The sequence below is a fragment of the Scatophagus argus genome, chromosome 13 (assembly GCF_020382885.2).
Source record: "Scatophagus argus isolate fScaArg1 chromosome 13, fScaArg1.pri, whole genome shotgun sequence".
Lineage (NCBI taxonomy): Eukaryota > Metazoa > Chordata > Actinopteri > Scatophagidae > Scatophagus > Scatophagus argus.
Window position 1 is genome coordinate 16,009,606 of NC_058505.1, and position 21,748 is coordinate 16,031,353.

A 21,748-nucleotide genomic window follows, 5' to 3' on the forward strand; every position below is an offset into this window, starting at 1 on the left:
TGAAGTAAAGAGTGCTTGTCCACATAGTGAGGCAATACACAGCAAAAACTAATTAAGAACAATTCCATTTTAGTGGGCACAGACAGTTTCTGCAGAAGTCTTTTTTTCCTTCAGAATTATTCACAGGAGGCGTTATTGATGATTCGCCACATTCTGCAATTTTCCCACCATTCTCCTCCTCCATTATTCATCCACCTCTACTTTTTAATCTCCTGTGAGCTGAGTCAGAACTCCACTTCCATTTGCAGACTGTTCCTCCTCTATGCTCATGTCTGTAGCATTGATTAAATGGACCCCAGTGGGCTGGGGATTACATTGGGGTCTATTTGAAATGGCATTTCTACAGTGTTTTTCCATTACTGAGCATACTATTGGAATTTAGATAAACTGGGTCTGGGTAAGCTGTGTTGATTTCTGAGTTTATTCGCCTGGCTCACACGGGGTCCATTTGCTGCAATTTAACAATTACTGACTTTGGCGTGTTTGCTAATTTTCTATGTTCACATCCCTCACCAGCCTAGAGCGCAGCCAACTGGGCTCCCACAGGAAGGCAGAGGGGAGAAAAAGGGAATAGTGGAGGCAGAAAATGAATACAGACCATTGTTTTTCATCAGCTGAGGTGGAGCAGGGACACGGCTCAAACAGGACTGAGACAAATTAGATAACAGAGGACAGAGAGTGAAAGACAGGGTGTCTGCTGTTTCCGCTGCTGCCCCTGTTTTGTAAACATATTTGTGGTTTCACTATGAGCTCAACGCTGGTTGGTAATAAATACTTGGGTCCCTCCAGTGAAGAAACTGTTTCACTCTTTGCAGCAGGTCAGGGTGAAGTACTCTTGTGTGAGTTTGTGGTCATTAGAGGTGTGTCAGTTCACTGTGTACTCACTGGATGGCTTCTGGTCATGCCGCATTCCTGAGTCTCATGCACACACATGTTGGGAAATGTGACATCCAGAGCTTTTTCTACATCTGTCATAACACATCGTAGCTACAAGACCAAGAAGCAAGAAGTGTTTTGACATATATGATTTTCCTCGACAAGTGTCCAGGTATGCGGTGTCTATCTAAAAGCTTCTCCTCTTCGCTCTCGCAGGTGGAGTAATTGGTGTCAGATGGTTTTGTTTCTTCCACTTCCCATTTGGAGTAAAAACTGTCTGGTGCTCTGGTGTGCCGCAGCTTGCTTTGGCAGTCATTCCAGCTAAAGGTCCACACTTTAACAGAGTATTCCCTCACCCTGTGCAACCTGGAAAATGATATGAGTCAGACAGCAGCAGCCTCCACTTCAGCTTCTACTCAGGCACAAAAATTATCACGCAGGCTGAGCAAACTGCTGCAAGGTTGCTCGAGTGTTCCCCCGAGGCTAATTTCAACCAGTACACCTGTGACTTGTTCTGTTAGTGCTGACAGAACACCTGATGAGCAGAGTGACCTTGAATTAATGCAAAATATGACACATTTTAAGTTTCCAGAATCATGTCCATATTTTCATATTTGGTTAACACAGGGTGTAAGGTGGTTATTCTTAATGGTGGAAGAAATATTCAGATAAGTCCTGAGTAAATGTCACAATTAAACACTGTGAAAATACCAAAGTAAAAGTGAAGAAGAGAGAGCAATAAAATGTACTCAAGCCTATAACTTGGGGGCAGTTCAAATCAGTTCTGAACAGCTATTATTCATCAGCACCACTGTAATTCATTTCCGAGTCAGTTTTTTGGCCTCTGGCCTCTCACAACTCAGTTTTTGGTCTCCACCAACTCCTGAGTAAAATATCTGGGCCGTAAGCTGCTCTGTTCACAAGAGTGTCAGTAACTCTGTCTGTTTACCGTTTGTTGCTGAACACAGTGCAGATTCAGTGACTGGTAGGTCCATCAAACTTTTGTTTTAATCTGTTATTTTCTCTGCGTTACTGCCGAAACACGTATTACCAATGAGAGAAATACACTCATCGGCTCAGGAGAAGGAGGTGCAGGATTTGGATTAAGAGCAGCAGATTTTTTGGCACAATTATAGCCATCGTCACCTTTTGACCGTTCAACCAAACCAGTCAGACCAGCCCAAGAGGAGAGGAAAGAGATCCAGGATGGGGCCCATGCTGGCCCAGCTTGGACTTAAAGATGCTCCTGGCTAATGTCTGGACACAGAAAAATGAAATGGAACTCAGGCTGACTCAGCAACAGGAAACTGTTGTGAGCACATGTTTTTAGGAGACCTGTCTCCACTACGACACCTTTGATCAGGAGTCCAGCAGGACAAAGGGAGACAGACTCTGTGTTTAGATTAGCGATGCTTGAATTTTAAACACAGTCAGCACAGTGTTTGACTGTTTACATTCACCCAGATGGAAATTTTAAAAATTCACAGAATTATATCTTAGATATATATGTGTATACACAGATCAAATGAAGGTCTTGAGCCTCCCACCTGGAGACCCCACCCTCAGTGCACAGGATCCAACAGTCCGACTGCAAAATTCAAACCAGACAAAACAGATACAAAAGGAGGTGCGTGTGTGGCCAGAGGGATCCTCCGATGCTCTGAAGGACTGTTTTAGCACTACAGACTGGGACATTTTCAAACAAGCATCCACTTACAACGACCACACAGACATAGAGGAGTACACTGAGGCTGTTACAGCATACATCACAAAATCCACCGATGATGTCACTCACAGCAAAACTGTCACTGTTTGTGCTAACCAGACGACTTGGCTGAGGGTCGGGACGTAGCCTTTAATGCCGGTTACACTGCAGGACTAGTAACAGCCACAGTCAACCTGTTCCTCAGCTTCAGAGAAACAAAACGACAGAACAGCGAGAAAATATCTGGATACTTCAGCAACGCCCGAGATGCACAGTCTCTCTGGCGTGGCACTCAAATCCTCACAGACTACAAAGCTCCCCACGGACCTGTGAGAGTTACATCACATTGCTAAACAGCGTCAATGATTTCTTTGGCTGCTTTGAAACACAAAGCGACACACTGGCACAGAAGACCCCTCCTCCCTTGGGACGCACAGGCCACGTGTCTGGCTCCTGCCACCATGAAGAAGACCCTCTCCAGTATCAACTCACGCAAAGCAGCTGGACCAGACCTGGACATACCTGGTCGTGCTCTAAAGGACTGTGCCGAAGAGCTCAAGGATGTTTCGCTGATGTCTTCAACTTCTCCATATGGTCATGCAGAACATCAGGCCCATTCTCCCTCCCTCCCAGGACCTGTTTCAGTTTGCCTACAAGTCCAAAAGGTCCATAGAGGATGCCACTTCCACTGCTCTCCACCCAGGCATTAGTTCTAAGGTGAGAGAAAAGCAGTATTTCGACTCTCCTGTATGTCCTGCACGTATAGTGAATAGGTCATAACATCATATTCTAATCTAAATATGATTAAATGTGTGTATGTTCTATGTGTGTAGCATGAAGAGTGTTACAAACATTTATTTCATCATGCAACCCTGTGTTGTACAGACAAACACATTGATTTCCTTGATCCTCTGAAAACAGCTGCCTGCTGTTTCCCCCTGTCAGCAGTGAGAGTGAACCAAAATAGAAAAGTTTCATGTGAGACAGATAAATAATAAGCTGAGACCCACTTTGAAGCTTCATTCAGCTGAGAGACTCAGGTGCTAATTCTCTATAGGTTCATCACAAGCAGTGACCTTGTCCATATTGTCGTTTCATCCACTGGTTTTATGGAAATAAAGATTACCATCGGTTCAGAGATCAAAAAAGAGTTGAAAAAGAGAGTTAATATTAGACATTCATCAGACTGGACATGAATGAGACTCCAGTGGGGTTATAGTTTTGCTCTCTCACTGCTGGATTTCTAAACAGGCTGCTATTTGCTTACATGTTGTGTTTCATGAAGACAAACCAGGTAAAATAATGGTTCTGTATTCCATAAACGTGTGTTAGTTTGCTTCATTTTATCAAGACTTCTTACCGTCTCCACCAATAGTAGGAGCCGTGCATCAGACAGATATTACTTCCCCCAGGAGACTCACTGAGTGTGACCTCATTGGCCTCAGTTTGGAGAAAAAAGCAGAGGAGTCAATCTGTGGGTTGAAAGCTCTGTGAAACCTTTTCATAATGATGTCAGGGTGATGCCCCAAGTGTGTGTGTGTGTGTGTGTGTCTGCGTGTGTGAGTCAAACGCCTAGAGAAAGGTTTAGCGCATTAGCTGGACCAGACCTCTGAAAGAATTGCAGGCTGCAGCAACTTGCATGTAGCAGAAATGACTCCACAGCCAAATTTAAAGGTAGTGGTGATGATGATGAGCACTTGTGACTGTCTGCCCTCTCCGAGCCCTCCACTCCTCTTCATCCCTTGGTGACACAGAGCGAGGAGAAGGAAAAACACAGTCGTTGCACACACTGAGATTTGGGGTGTGGATGCAGTAATTTTACCTGGCATGAGGACACAGGGAATATTTCTGTGTGATGCAACCTGCTCTACGTATATTCCTCATGCCCTAAGTGGGGGCTCATTCACTCGTGGATCGTGAGCACCTCCTAGTGTCTGAAATGTAATTAATTTGCTAAGCATGAATGATAAGTAAACACCACATTACCCAGTGTACTTATTCTGAGCAGGTTTTGACAGTGAAGGCCATTCGCACTGAAAAAAAGATGAAACAAATTGACAAATAACTCAGAAAGGTATGTTTGCATACTAAATGCACTTAAATTTGAGTGTGTCCTTAATGTGTGCTGTTGTTAAATTAGCAGTGTCAGTCCAAGGTCACAGTTTTGTTATTAAAATGCAGCAGTTTATCAGCATCATAACTTGGGCATTGTTGTACATACAGACATCGTTTATAGTTCCAAATAAAGTTATAGCTACCAAGTTCGTGATTCTTGAATTACACAAAGAAGGGTCTAGTAAATAAATAGCGCACACTTCTTGTAGAAAGTTACATGGGAAGTTTGATCCCATTCCCATATCTACATAGACATCCTTTCCTCTGATACATCAGCAGGTCACAGCTGGATCAGCTGTCAGTTGGCTGTAGAGACCTTTGGTGGACTTTGTGTCTGCACGCAAAGGCTTCCCTAATACTAATAAAGGCAAACAGAGCTCACTAACAAGCAGCAGTGTCTGAACTCTCTCTGTCTGAACCATTTCCATGGGCAGAATGCGTTCATATTATTTATTCATTATTTATATCTGTATTCACTGATATTCTGATGGTGAATTCATTATGTAAAAGCTCAGAATATAGTTTTGATGTCTTTTGAATTCTGGAAATCACTTACTAGACTAAATATTTCAGTGAAAGTTGAAATATGCAATTTATCAAACCTGGTGCACAGGAATTATCAGCCTCAGATGTGACCGAATAGAAACGATAATAAATAATGTAAAAAAAAAAAAAAAAAAAAAAAAAAGCTTGCTGGCAGACAGCCTTCCTACTCTCTCTAACTTCAGTCGTTTCCACAATCAAAGCTAATGGTGGTGGGAGGATGGGTGGGTAGGTGGGTGGGGGGGGGGGGATAACAAATCAAGAAAAGAAAAATATTTCTCAGAAATTAAGAAAGTTGCTTGTGGTGCTTTTATTGTTCTGACCTATATATATTTATGTATCATGATCATTTCATTTCTTCTGCAACAGCAAAACAGAATTTCTGTGCAACAGCATGTTGGTTTGATGCCAGAGAAATGAGCAACGAGGGAGAACAGGGAGAGACAGGAGAGAGGAAGAGAAAAAAACCAACACTCTCCACAATCCCTAACATCAGAGCACAGTTAGAATTATGTCGTAGTTTGGTCTGTCCTCAATCACACAATTTAGAGCAGGTTACAATTAGTATGCAGTTTACAATTAAATGCAGTTACTTTCCGTAATCAGATAACTTGCAATAGGTTACTCTCTAACCAGCTAACAACTCTTAATGATGACTTGTTTGGTCTTTGTTTTGTGTATGTGAAACTTACCCATGCAAAGTATGTAGTTTACAATGAAACACCAAGAGAAAAAGGTTATTGTCAGACTGCAGTCTGATATTATAGGCCTTTCAGTTTTTGTCACTGCAAAGCAAAAATGTACATACACTGGCAGCCAAAACAGTCCAGTGAAAATGGGTACATAGCACATGTGGTGTACCATTAGCTGTCTGTATGGAGTCAGGACACAGCTTCAGTCTGACTGTGGACAGTTCATCTACATCTAGTGTTCATCTACCACATCTGACTGAGTTATGGATGCTATCCATGTTCAGCTGACAACAGAAAGACCAGATGTGTGACAGAGCTGAAATGTGGGATTTTGTTCCCTTTTAGAAGTCAGCTAAAGGCTCAGAATAAAGCTTTCAGTACCTCCAGTGTACCGTGGGAAGCAGCCTTGTAAACAAAGCTGTCATGTTATTGTGATGACTGTAGAACATGGAGGGTGGTTAGTAGACTAAATCCAGGCCTGTAACGCTGGATTAAGAGTCAAAAGCCCACTTTGAGGCAAAAAACTGGTCCTCTCTATATATAGTGGCAGAAATTACAAAGCTAATGTGAGAACTTCAAAGAATTAAAACATTGTTGATTTTTCCTGGAAAGTCTCAGGTTAATGAATAAATTCACTCTGACGAGGTGCTCTGAGTCAGTCGAAGTAGCAAGTGTACAGCACCTGTCACATCTTCTTGCACTTCCATTTAAAGTCCTTCATGTTCAACGAGAGAATTTCTGCTGCTGCTTGACTGTGCTCCTCTCTGTTGAAATGCACCCTCTATGGAGAGTCTTTGTTGCTTGGTTATTTCCCATATGGGAATTATTTGCTATGCTGCCTGCATGCTGCTTTGTATTCCATGCTGTTGTAGTGCTGTTTTACCACAGCTGGGAGCATTTGTAAGAGGAGAACCACGGCAGCAAGTTAGACTGACTGATGACTGAACAACCTTCCTAAGGAATGTCCTTCAGTACACATTCTCACAGTGTTTGAAGCAAATATCACTGCCACGTGATATACTACACTACATCTGAAATAAAGCCTGCATGTCACTGCTGCGCTTTCAGTAAAGTCAGTAGCAATGACAGAAAGTCAAACAACCTCTGCAAAATAGGGGATGAACATAATTATGGATTACACAGTTTTGAGCTGTTGCTGCACCAGTAAGCTGTGCTGCAGCATTTACCTATTGTATATACCCTGCATGACTCTGAGGTTACTTTAGGTCGTCGTGGAATGTGCCTGCTCACCATCATGCAGCGTTTTCTGCTTGAACACAGACACAATATTTATGCTTAATGAACCATAAGTCTGTCATAAATTTATATACAGTAACTCCAGCAGTGTTGTGCAGTGTGTATCTATTTTATACTTTCACATACCTGAGGTGAAATCTTGTACTGAAGCTATTTTTCCGAAACCAAGACAGCAACACTTGATTAATAGCACAAGCGTCATTAAAAGTTTGTTGTGTAACCAGAAGCAGGTGGTCCCTCCAGAGGAGTTCAAGTACAAAGACACGCTAGCAGTAAAAACGTAAGATCAAGGATCTTTTTCGTCACTGTTGTCAGGTTTGCACTTGACAGCAGTGTCAGAAAGGCAGTGTGTGTACGAGAGTGTGTTAGGTAAAATGGTCTTGAATGAATTTTAAAACACAGCATGCACAAATGGGATAATTTTTTTGTCTTCTCACAAATTTGACAGGCAGGCAAAATCTGATTTCACCTGCCTCTGCCCTCCAATCAGGATTTAGAGATATTTAAATTAAATTTCATGACAGTCAGGCCACAGTCTATCGAAAATGATATCACATGAAACACAAAAACCCCCTAAAAGAGCTCAATCCACACCGTGGACAAAAGGTCAGGATGTCTCGTCGTCATTGTTTCAGTTTTGTCTCGCTTCTTTTCTTTTATCTGACTCTTGCAAGTCCCTCAGTTTTATGGAAGTGCAATAATACATTTCTGGAGCACCTGCTGAAGTCAGTCAGGTGTGATGAACGACGTTTGATGCTTGATGTTAGTGCTGGTTTAAAAAGTAAAGCATCCCTACTGCTGCCACACACCTCCTGCAGCGAGCTACATACAGAATGTATCTCATTATATTTACAACCCACCCCCATACCCCAGTATTCTCCATTAGCCTAAAAAGCTTCAGTGTGAGTCCTTCTGATAATGCCTTCATGAACCAACATGACACTTATAGACTGTGGACAGTTTTATGCTGCTACACACAAATCCAACATCCAGCACTTCTCACTTCACTATTTTGTGCAGAGCAGAGCTTCAACTATGATTGTTTTGGTTATCAATTAATGAATAAAAATGTTTGTTTTTTTTCAATTAAAACATCAGGAAATAATAAAAAACTTCTTCAGGTTGCTTCTTTTGTCCATTCAACAATCTAATCTGACATGAAGCAGAGAAAAGCAGCAAATCCTCACACCAGAGCAGCTGGAAGCACTGAGTACGTGGTGGTTTTGCTTGTTAAGTGATTTGAATGGTTATGCAATTATCAGAATTGTTGCTGCTGATCAACTAATCATTTAACTGAAAATTGATTATTTCAGTTCTCAGGTTCTCGGTATGGCTAAATGAAGTATTTTGAACAAAACAACATAATTTGTCGATGCGCTGTGTTTACTGCTCCTTAAAGAAATAAACACTCTCTATCACATGGCACACGCGTGATACATTAACGTTCATATTCATTTACAAATTCATTCTATCTAAAATCAAGGCAAAACAGTTAGTGTAAGCAGCCCCGAAAAAGCAGTAAATCAGAAATCTGTTTTGCTATCTGTGCATGTTAGAGGATTTCTCCAGTGTCCATGCAGTAGCTGGACCTCTGAGGAGCCACCAGCAGCTGAGTGACGCAGGACGCTCTCCAACAGCCTCTCAAACTGTGTCTCTGTCCGTAATGGACACTGTGATGGAGCCATGCTGCTCTGACTGGACAGACTCATGTGGGGTGGGGGGGGTTAGGACACACAAAACATCTCTACTGACCTTTTTAATAGACTGAGTCATTCAAAAGACACTCGCAGACAAACACTTGCAAATGTATGCTAAGATGCAATTAAAACATCGAGACACTGCTCTTAAATGTCAGACGTGTTCAGAAATAGCTGCAAACGCTGCTGTAAAAATGCCAGCGTCTAACTATCCTGCTGCCGTGCTAACAGGTAATAAATAAAGGCCCTTCATTAGAGACTGTCAGTAACTAAATTTAAGGAAACACTCTTTAACTCTTTCTGTAGAGAGCATGAACTGTGTGCCTTTATATGTGTTGCCAAGGTTTTAATGAAAATTAATGAAACCATGAACATACTATAGATTAGTGGATTAGCTGAGTGCTTTACAGCTCAGAAGCACGGTGCTTGGGGAGGTGGAGCTGAATAGATTATAGAGGGATTGTAATGTATCAGTGGGAAACCTGCAGGAGCTGTTCATTGCACATGACCTGCTCAGCTGCCTTTATTCGCTGTAGACAGAGTTCACAGTTTTAAGACTCCACACTGAGATAATTAAAACCTGAAGTCATTATGACTGTGCTGTTCCTTCGTAGACATGATTCCTTCATCACACTCTGCAGGAACAGGTGAACCCCAAGAACAGCTATACACAATTAAAGCAAATCCCCCTGACATAAATCCTCCATTTTTATATGGTGGTGCAAACAAAACGGTGCTGGCAGGAAATGCCACACTGTGAGTTGCTGTCAGCCACTGTGGCATCCTCTGCAGAGAAAGAGAAGCCAGCAATGGATTGAGGGCAGGTGGGCAGACTGGGCAGCTGATTCGAATGGTCTGCAATCAGGAGAGAGCCCAGAGAGTGCCAGAAGGGACGCCGCACCACACAGACAGAAAGACAGGGAAAACAGGAGACATGAGGGAAGAGGGAAACACAGGGGAAATAAGTGGAGGCACAGACATGGCCTTGACACTTCTGCTTTCTGGGTGTTTTTTGGCAGTGGAAGGTAAATGACAGAACTGAATATGGACAGAAACTACCCATGAGTTTTCTGGAAAGGTCCAATCCTACATGTTGTCTACACAAAAATCTTTGGCCTTCTTTTGCTAATCTGTTTTTATGTGTAGGAATATGAAGATAGCACACATCATATTATCATACTGTTGCAAAAAGGCAGTAGAAGTGTAATATGTAATCTAAATCTCTCTTCCCTGAACTAAACCCCACAAGAAGCACATTTCTACTCTTTATAACACACACAATCCCCTCAATAACCAGTACTCCAAGGGTTGAAATAATTGAAGACAGGCTATTAAAAACATATTTAGTGAGTTTCGAAAGAAAATTATAAAAAATTACATGAAAAGAAATCATCAGGGCTGCTGGTCACTGCAGCCCTGATGACAACAACTGAAATAATCATTAATCCTGTTCATAATGACCATTAAAAGATTTCCACTGAAGTGTTTTGTTTGGCACAGTATTCACCGTTAACTTGACAGGAAGACAATCTGTGCTGTAGATTTTGTAAACAAAATTTCAACATTTCATCATGTTTTCTTTTACCTGTGCAAGCAGGTCATTTATATAGATTACTGCATGATGCTGCAGATAGGAATAATAAAAGTTTGGTCTCAGTTTAATTAACAGGGGTGCATATTTTCTCATTTGTGTTCATTGTGCAACAGTTTTTTGTTGCTGATCTTTTTTGTCCCCATATCCAATTGTATGTCTCATTAAAGCCTGATAGAACTGATTTTTCCTGTATTATGTCCTGTCTTTCCAAAATCAAAAATTTAATGTCCAAAAATAGTTGAACTTTCTTTTTTTTCTTTTACAATTTCACACTACTGAAAAAGTGACACCTTCTTCAGCGTAGTTCCAAAGAGAACCGTTGACAGTCAGGTCTGTGGATTAACACGAGCAACAGAGACACAAAGATGCACTGCTAAATATCTCCAAAGGGAAGTGAGAAAATATGAGTGTTGTAATATGGGTGAAGTGACCCATTGCCGTGTCTGTGTACAAATCACAGTGTGAGAATTTCATGTGATCGCAGTTTAGGAAAACAGAACCATCAAATTCTGTCTTAAAACCAGCAATAATCACACACTTCCATGAGCAAGTACACTCTCACCGTGAGCCCAGATTTAGAAAAGGAAGCGTTGACTTGGCATGATGTCACAATCAAAGCCTTTTGTCTCAGTCTGACACAGAAGCCCAATTAGTGATTGACTAAATGGGGGCATGTCAGTTTCCTGCCGGGGAAGTATCGAAGCCCCCGCGTTGGGATTAAAAGCAGTAATTGAATTAGACACCACTGCAGAGGGAGGCGGAGTAATGGGGAAGTGGGGATAAAAGATACACAGTCAAACAGGCGTGTGCAGCCGGCCAAAACTGTAAATGTTCTGCCCTCTGACAGAAGCGATGTTGATGATTTATTGCACACAGAATTCCCATTGGGTTGCTCCATTAGCCAAGCAATCCTCAGCAAGTCAAATATTTCCTCAGTTCTCCCCTGTGCACCTTTTAAAAAAAGGGTCTTTTATTTAATTAGGCTTTTGTTTTTTCAGTGGGGAAAATACTCATTTGACCCTCAAGGATTAAATATTTTGAAGAGCCAGCATGAGAACGTTGCCACAGACAGACGCCAGATTTAAAGACCCTGGAATACTGCTGAATACTGAGAGCTGGATCATATCACCACAGTAATACTAGCAACTACATGCTACACGAGTACAGATAGCTCGGTGGTGAGATGCTGATGTTAAACATATGTGTTTACCGTGGGCACCATTTCAGTTTAACATGTTAGCATCCTGATGAGGGAACCACACAAGTCATTAAAATTCATCCTTAGGGTGATGCGACTTTCTAAACCAAACTGAAACATTTAAGCCGTTAGGATTTATTCTCTAAGAACGAATGTCTATAAAAAAAAATGTCTGTCTAGTAGATGCTGAGATATTTCTCAGGATAAGCAGAAGATTTGACCTGCAGGTAGAAGCGGAGGAAAATTCAGGGGATCATCAAGGCAAAAGGATTCATCATGAGTATGTGTTCCAGATTCATTGGTGATTCACTCAATAGTTGCTCAAGACCAGAAATGTCAACCAGGTGATAGCAGAACCTCACAGTCAGAAGGCTTCACCCTCTGAGAAATGTCTTTAATGTTTTATCAAATTGCATCCATAACACAAAGGTAAAGGTTAAATACATTGTGCATAAATACAGCATTTTTTATTTGAATGTCTAAAATTTTATTTATTAAGACATATTTTTGACATTGAATGACATGACATGACATTTTAATGAAAAATACGATTTATTTTTTTCTTTATTTAACCTTAACATGACCTCTTTGTGTTGTATATTATCGAACAGTGTTTTTTTTTCTTTACTACCTCACTCAGGCCACTTGTTCCAGGGTTAAAGCAATCTCATTCTTAATTTTCACATAGCTGCAATACATGGTCTTTCCATTTGAAAAGTAATAGAATGGAGGATGTCAAAGCAAGAGAGAAAGAGAGAGAGAGAGAGAGAGAGAGAGAGAGAAGCAGAGAGAGGTGGGGGGGGACCTCAGTGCTCAAGTACGGGAAGTCGAGAAGCACTGAGGCACCAATGCAGTCGAGACAAAGTGCCAGAAAAAAGTCCAGGATGCAGAAAAATATGATCATCGCACATCTTCTCATGTTTCTTCCAATCTTGCTCATCTTGTAAATAAGGAGAGGATAAAGCACTCAAGGAGCCCACAAACTGGAGGTGTGTATGTGTGATTGAGTGTGTGCTTTTGTTTTTTTTTGTTTTTTTTTTTCTGACTTGAAGTTATACTAACATTATGACTATACTAACAAATCCAGTGTGGGAATCTAAACAAAAGCCTCTCTGGAGACAATATTCTGCTGAAGCTTTGCTGCTACATTTTCTGTGGACAAGAGACTGTACCAAGTATATTTAAGAAAATGAAAGAAAGCTTATTACATGTCTAAGGTGAGGAGAACATGACAAGTGTCAAACATCTTAATTATCGTTACTGTGATGATAATGCATACATTTATTCAGAAACTGATAAAGATGCTTTTAGTCTGCGTGTTGCAGCCACATATGGGCATTGCTCCTGTGCTAGTGACTGTAGATGAGAGCTGCTTGAAAAAGTCCACTATATGTGGGTTCCCTCCATCGTTGCACTTTGTTGCTCTTTCCTTGAGATTTGTCTCATTTTTTCCCCACTATGTCCATAACCTGAATTAAGTGACTTAGCACAGAGGGTGCTACATGCTGTGCATATTGTAAAGCTTCTAGAGGTAAATTATGAATTGTGATATTGGGCTACAGCCTGAGCTGGTCACATAACTAACACTTAACAATATAGGATTGCTTAACTATATTGTGCCTCTGGGAGATTTTTTTGGGCAAAAGCTATGCAGGTAGCTGTTTTGCAATAGGTTACATTTTCTGACAATAATACTGTTGCAATTAATATACACAGTAGTGATAGAAATCTCTCCAACAAACTAGATGATGTAGTGTTTTAAGAAAAAAATACAGGGAGCCTTTTACTGGGTCTCACCCTTAATTTTTTAATCAGATTCTCCCAATTTATCACAAGATAAACAAGCATTTTATCCAGTGGGCATAACAGTGTAATGTATCCACTCCTTCATAGTTTAAAAGGGTATTCCAATAATTTAGTGTTTCACCTCTGTGAAGAAGTTGAAGAATACATACACACAGACTTGCGTGTAAAAATGAATGGTCAAAACCGAAGCAGCAGAAGGTAACATATCCTGGCTTTTGCTACAAAACAGCTGGATGCTACAATTCCAAAAATACAATTGGCGAGCATCTGTAATTAGACCCTTCCACATGCGTCAAACTCCACACTTACGAGCTGTATGTTGAAGTCACAAGCTTAATCATTAATTGTCATACCAAAGACTGCAAGTGTTTTCACAGGCTGAGTCCATAAAATTGTTGGTGTGCACCTTTAAATTCCATCTTCTCTTTTTCATTCTAACCCTTATGTGTAGAAACCAAGCAGCCTTCTTGTGTTTCAATCAGCAACATGCCGGCACTGAACTGCTCTCTTGCTGCTCTTTTCACAACTGGAGCCAAAGTTTTCAATGACGTAGGCTGCCCCGAGGCTGCTGTGGTGTGTGGGATGAATATCTCCTGGGTGTTGGCTAATGCTACTGCACAAGATCTGGATGACATGTGCTTGAGTGAGGATGAGTACATGGCCAGGCACCTGGGGCCTCAGAGGTCTTCGGTGTTCCTTCCTGTCTGTGTCACCTACCTCATCATCTTCTTGGTGGGCGTACTGGGCAATTCCCTGACCTGTGCAGTCATTTTGCGCTACAGGGTGATGCAGACACCCACTAACTACTATTTGCTGAGTCTGGCAGTATCTGACCTGCTGGTGCTGCTGCTTGGCATGCCATTAGAGCTCTACGAGATGTGGCAGAATTACCCCTTCCTACTTGGGGAGGGAGGCTGCTACTTCAAAACATTCTTGTTTGAGACTGTCTGCTTTGCCTCGATCCTCAACGTCACGGCGCTCAGTGTGGAGCGGTATATGGCAGTGGTGCACCCCTTGAAAGTCAAACACATGGCCACACGCGCTCACGTCAAGAGGGTCATCTTTATGCTGTGGGTGCTGTCCATGCTGTGTGCCGTGCCAAACACCAGTCTGCATGGGATTGAGGTCTTGCCTCCATGGTTTGGACGCCAGTTTCCCCGATCTGCTATCTGCAGTACGTATAGAATTTTATTTTTAGTATTTTTAATCCATGCTAGCATTTCTGTGAAGCTAAGAGCCACATCAGCCTTCTAATGTGGTCACAATGACAAAGCTAACATGTTTATGCTGAACAGATGTAGTGTTAATTTAGCATGTTAGTATGCCCTTTTTACCAGTTGCACCAAACAAAAAGTACAGCAGAGGTGTATTAGCAGGTAGTTTTGCAGGTACTGGACTAGATGACAAAGGTCAGGAGATCCCTTAAGTTTTTTCAATTCATCATGACAGGGACATGAATATCTGTACAAAGTGAAAATACAAGCATACACATTCAGAATTCAAGTTTCTCTCATTTACTGAATGAAGACAAGTGGAATTGCAGAAAAACAGGAACAGGATGGAAATTAGGATTGCATGTGTAACATACATGCCCCCTTTATTACATTTCCATTTTCAGATGTGGTCAAGATCACCTGGATGTACAACTTGATCATTTTCTTTCCATGTTGGTCTTTCTGTTCCCACTGATCACAATTAGCCTTGAGTGGCCATTGGCTTGCGACTGCACAGGGAGAGGGCGATGACTGTGGAGAAAACTCGGTGTATCTTTGGACTGGAAGGCGTGTCACATAGCAGTTTGTCCTCTGGGTCTATCCCATGGGATAATGTGCGGTCATCTTCATCTCCCCCTTTTAAAGAGTAACTAACATCTCTCCAGTTGGGAAGGGAAGAAAAAAACAAAAAAACAAATTTTAAAAAAATTTGCAGAGGACATTCCCCCCTCAGGTCCAGTCCAAAATAAACACAAACAAAAATGGAGATATTAAGGGTTAGAGTTAATAGCACATCTTAAACACCACTGTCAGTTGTGATAGCTTCTTAGCTTCTTCCATTCTCACAGTTGTTCATATTAAGTTAGCATCACTGTGCTCGTTTTTTTTTTTGTTCTTTTGTTTTTTTATTTGGGGCATGTTCAGTTTACCCTCCCATTTTCTCTTCTTTCCTCCTATAAATAGCTTGTATAAACTAGTACTGGAGTATTAAGACTGTGACACAACATTTTTCAACTGGTGCAAAAAGCTCAGATACTTTAGAGGGAAATATGCTAACAACATTACAGTTAATGTCAGTGTAAGAAAGATGTTATTCAGCGTAAGTGTAAACAATGGTAGATAAATGGAAAAAGGGATATCAACTACACAGTGATTAAACTCTGGCACCACTTCACTGTTTTCATTTTCTCCACTTCACTGTTTTCATTTTCTCCTCGCATACCAGCCTTAGTGGGTGAGATTAACTCTCCACTCAATTCACAGGCAAGCTATTCCGCAAAAGACAGGTGAATCGCAGCACACAGGAGTTCTGCTGTGATTGCATTTCCCCTGATGCTCTTGTGAATACACCAGCAAAGTCAAGAGGGAGAGATTCCCCAGGAGAACAAGAAAAAGTCACAGTTCATATAGTCCAGTATCATCATTTTGTGTCTTTAGCCATGCAAGCAGCATGGCTTCAGAGATGACAGTATCAGACTGACAATTTATCCATCACTTTGGCTGAAGTATTCCATGAATAGCCAATTTTTGTACAGACATTTGTGGTCTCCAAAGGATGAATCCTAATGATTTTGTTGCTCCCCTTGATGAGGTTCACACAGGTTTTTATATCACACTGAAATATTCTCATTCTCTATCTCAGATGTGGTCAAGCCCACCTGGATATACAACCTGATCATCCTGATTTCCACAGTGGTCTTCTTCCTGCTCCCCATGCTGATAATCAGTATTCTCTACCTGCTCATTGGCTTGCAGCTGCACAGGAAGAAGGTGATGACTGTGGTGGACACTGGGAGTAACTTTGGACCAGAAAGTCTTTCCACGTCCGATAAGCAGAAGCTTAGTAAACGCAATCTGCAAGTCACCAAAATGCTATGTAGGTGTCATTTCAGTCATGTTTTCTCCCAAGAAGCAGAAAACTGAATTTAAATTGACTGTGTGTGTGTGTGTGTGTGTGTGTGTGTGTGTGTATGTATATATGTAAGTCTTTACACCCATAGTTTGCATATAAATTTGTAATTTTTCACACATTTTTGTTCTGCTTTGCTATCTCAGCTTTGTCTTGTTTTGGCTGACACATGCTGGTGTTTTAATTGATGTCAAGAATTTCAACATGTATGGGACTATCATGTGTGTGTCCAGCATGTCTACATTATGCGTGTGCCTCTGTTCACCTGTTATCAATCTGTCTTTCACCTAAACTGTCCCTCTGGCCTGTCCAGGTGTGCTGGTGGTTGTGTTTGGCCTTTGCTGGGCTCCCTTCCACGTGGACCGCTTGACATGGAGCTACATTGACACCTCACATGAACAACATCTCAAGGTGTTTGAGCATGTCCACATTGTCTCTGGAGTCTGCTTCTACCTGAGCTCTGCCATCAACCCCATCCTCTACAATCTCATGTCCACAAGGTTCAGAGAAATGTTCAGTCATGTTACCTGTTATTCTAACAACCAGTCTTCACGTTCCAGCTTTCGGATGACCCAACGCACCTCCTTGAGTGAGAAAACATCCAACAGTGCAAAATAGGCCGAGTCTCTTGTAAGCCAGTCTGGGTCAAAGGAAGTCCAAGAACATTATACACAGTAACAAATTAAAGGAAACATTGAATAGATTAGTTTAGAAACACAGCTAATTCAGGGAATGAGGGGTCGCTGAATGGTTCAGTGAGCCTGGAAATTATGTGTCGTATTCCATGGCCATGCAGTCAACAGAACTTATCACAAATGGACATGTATGGGAGATTGTGGAGTGGCCATTACCATCATCAACATACCAAATGACTGAATATCTTTTAGAGACTGAAGAATCCATACCAAGAGGCCTTGAAACTGTTCTGGCCCAATATCTTACAATGACATTCATATTGTTTTTTCCTTTAACTTGTTGGCTATCCATACACATAAAGAGCTCATAGGCTTTCCAATGGGGAGGCCCTCTCTCAGAAGAGAACCCCTGTAAGAGGTAAGGGGTCCTCTGATGAAGCAACCTGACATTACCTGAGTGAACAGAACCAAGGTACTTGACAAAATCTAAGAGACATGTTTAAGAAATAATAATAATAATAAGCATACTTGCATGCTGCAGAGGCTTCTTTCATGTCTGGACGTCCTCTAGAAATATCTACAAAAACTCAAATCCCATTTAAAGAGAGGACCAACAATCTTTCTGAGGCACATGTTTGGATGAACAATGACATTATCATTTAAATAACACAACAACATTTTCATGCATGGGAAAAGTGACCCATCACCTTGTCTGCTAAGCAAATTTATTTATTGTATATACTGTACGTGCATTGTATAACAAAGAATGAATGCACAATGGCTGCAAGTACATTTGTCTGGGAATGAATCAGGGATGAAAATGAAGGTCATTTTAGTGAAGCAGGAAAATAGGGACAAGATGGTAAGTTTGTATGAAAGTAGCTGCGATATAATTGTATCATTTGGCAACTTTAAGGAACACTGTATTGTGTGATTACTTATACAATGAACAACAGTAGTAATTCTGCATTGTATTAAAAGCTTCATTAACTAAATATACATCAGAATTTTGGAAATTAATTTTAATTTCCTGATAGTAAAACTTGTGTTAGTGTTGTTGTACCGAATTAATTGCATGTATAAGTGGGATATAAATATTTATTGAGTCTTTTATCAATGCACAGGATCAGATGCAGTATTTTCTACTCTCTATGAAAGCATGTATATTTTTCTCAGTGTTTACCCTTTAAAGAGTATATATAATTTCTGCTTTTGAACATCAATGCTGTTACTAAGATGTGCTACCAGAGTTATTGTTCTTATTACTGCTTCTGACTTCTATTGAGAACCAGGTCCAAGATGGAGATGTCTTGCGTGTCTTAAGTGTAAACATCATAGTTAAAGTGCTGTCCAAACAATTAAAGTTATTTATGAGTAATGAGGTTTGCCAAGATGAACAAGAGGTTTTCCACTGCGCTTCCTCATCTTAACTTTGGGTCGCACACAGTGCAGCAGAAAAACTCATTTGTACAAATGCAGATGATGATTATGAGGGGTTGAGGCTAAAAGGAACGATGAGGTCACATGGTAAATAATACGGAAAAACTAACATAATAAATGACTTAGAAGCAGCAGGAGGACAAATGATAAGTAATGCGTAGTGACAAATTATTTTTCTGTGTAACAGTGTGCCACACTAACACTAATGAACAGAAATCTACTCGTAGCGCCATAACCTAACACACTGTTAACCCTCTGGCTCCACAAATAGACTCATTTAAAAGGCTGCATCACAGTATCGTCTTAATAATGGCACTCACTCAAGAAGGCGGTTATCACAACCACCCGTGGCACTTTGATATCACAATGTGAAGCATATTTTATCATTTTATTCGACTTTAAAGAATTATGAGAGCAGAATGGGGGCACTGTGACATTAAAGCACAAAACAACCCAAATGAGAAATATGATGTGTGTGTCATTTTGTGTCATTTTACTTCCAGGAATGCAGAGAGATCTGGAAATTTCACTACACTTTGAAAACCATAAAATCCCAAAATTGGAAACAACAAAAAGTCAGTGTGATGCTCAGTAGTTTTTAGACATTACATCACCGTTTTTCAAGTGAAGTCATTTAAAATGTGTCATCCTGCTATGTTTTGATTCACACCATGAATGAATTAGACTTACAATTTTTGTTTATTACAAATAAATAATTGTATACTAATTGATAATTCAGCAATAATTGATATAGTTTACGTAACAGTAATCCTATAGAGCACCTCTATTAATGGAGCAGATGATAAGAGATGAAAACCTAAGCCCTGCACCACTTCAACAGTATTCTTATGACACCAATATGATCATTTCAGACAAGTGTTAGGACAGCAGATAACACAGAAGCACAAAAGCATATGAGAGACAAGAGGATGGAGGAGGAGGATTCACTGCAGTGAAGCTGAAGTAATGTGTGTCATAATGACATGGGTTTTAATGTATTGTGAGGATGGGGACTGACACTGATGGTCTGACAGGAGCTCGAAGATCATTCTAAGAATAGCAGTTGTGAAGAACAAGACATGAGACTGATATGACCTTGACCTTATGTGTTAAGCAGAGACAGAAGCTTGGGGGCTGGTCTGTGGCTCCATCAGCAGCCCTGTACACCAGCAACATAGTTTAAAATTCAACACCAGCATTACAGACTGCGGAAGAGGTGTTGTACCCTGTTCTCATGTCAGTCCAGGACAGTCTCCACATTCACTCCGTTTATGTCAGACCAAATAGCATAAGCATTTTGTTGAAATGCTATTTCTGCTGACTTTAAGTGTCTTCAGTTTCAAGAGTTAATTTCAGTCATCAGGAATACATACATTCCTACATACTTAGTCTCTGAAACAGATGTGTGCAATAATTAATCCATCCACTAATCATAACTTGAGGGACTCTAGTGTAAATAGTCTTTTTCTTTTCTGTACTGTGTACAGCTGCTTTTTTCCTGTGTATTTATTTATTTATTTATTTTTTGAATGCACATCCTTCCCTTATCCCTGCATGTTTTGCACCCTCTATATCCTGTTTGCTGCTGTAACACTGTAATTTCCCAGTTGTGGTACTAATAAAGGATTATTTTATCTTATCTTAATAAATATTCATATATGTAGTTTTTGTGCCCTTTTGGTTTGTCTTAGACCTGGCATTTCCTCAGAGCTCCGACTCGACTTCTGTTTATCATCATGAAGCTCTGGTAGCTCTGAGTAAGTGGAGACACTTCCACCTGACAGAAAACAGTATACATGCCTTTATCTTCCAGATAATTTCCATGCACCCACATCCTCTGCTTTCCTACATACAGCGTGATAAAGGTTTTTAAAATGCATGATACAATATGATATGACATGCTAAAGGCAGACCTGCTAGTTTTTTTTTTAAAAAATGTTTTGTTTTTTGCTAGACCCGCTCAGTTCTCTCTCTCTCTCTCTCTCTCTCTCTTTCTCTCTCTCTCTCTCACGCACACACACACACACACACACACACACACACGTACAATTGTCATGCCAATAAAGCCTATTTGAAAAATTGAATGAATGGATAGAAAATGATTAGGGCACAGTTTAAATACTAATGCATGACCAGAGATTCCAGGGCAAATGTGAGCCTGTGAGGAATCAGTTTTATTATAAACAAACCTAGCCAGTGAATGATAACGTAATAAACACCCTTTGATGGCATTTTTCTCTCCCACCTTCCTGTAAATTGCTTGTACAGACCAATATTGGAGTGTCAAGGTTGTGCCGTGACATGATACAGCTGGTGCGATAAGCTCTCGTACTTTAGAGGAAAATGTATTAATAATTTTACACCCAATGTCAGTGTATGAAAGAAGTAATTCAGAGAGTGTAAATATTGGGAGATACATGGGAAAAGGGATATCAACTACACAGTGATTAAACTCTGGTACCACTTCACTGTTTTCATTTTCTCCTTGTATACCAGCCTTAGTGGGTGAGATTAACTCTCCATTCAATTTATAGGCAAGCTATTCCACAAAAGACAGGTGAATCCCAGCACACAGGAGTTCTGCTGTGATTGTATTTTCCCTGTGACATGGCTCCAGTCTAGAGACTGGTCAGTGAATGAATTTTTGCACAAATATTCAGGCTCCAGTGGATGAATCCTAATTTGTTGATCCTCTGATGAGGTTCATGGTGTGGTTATATCAAACTGAAATACTCCTTTTCCCTATAACCATACCAAGTGGTTTCAGCTAACTAGCACAAGGAAATCAATCATGAGAGACTTCTTTTACTTTGGTCTAACTAACAGACTGCATAGCATTGAGGAGATTCCATATTGCAATGCATGTTGTTAGCTGAAGTGGCTGTTTTTATCCACTACTGAGAGTGCAGTTAATTAGATCGAGCAAATGTGTTTTTTGCCTCAGTGCTCAATTAAATTGCAGGTCAGTACAAGCACATTTGTAACTGTGATGTAACCGGTCCCTGCAAGTATGAGCATGTGATTCTGCACGCTTTTGTCTCCTTTGTTCACTATAACCGTGACTATA

The 21,748-nt window shown here is 40.7% G+C and overlaps 1 protein-coding gene across 1 annotated transcript; it reads left to right on the top strand.

Annotated features, from left to right (window-relative positions):
* The first annotated feature begins 13,946 nt into the window (after positions 1-13,946).
* On the top strand, positions 13,947-18,281 carry LOC124069652 (neuromedin-U receptor 1-like). Its single transcript, XM_046408970.1, has 3 exons — positions 13,947-14,657; positions 16,340-16,573; positions 16,920-18,281. Exons 1-3 carry the CDS (start codon positions 13,970-13,972, stop codon positions 17,222-17,224), a joined length of 1,227 nt encoding a protein of 408 aa, XP_046264926.1. The 5' UTR covers positions 13,947-13,969; the 3' UTR covers positions 17,225-18,281.
* Positions 18,282-21,748: the final 3,467 nt, after the last annotated feature.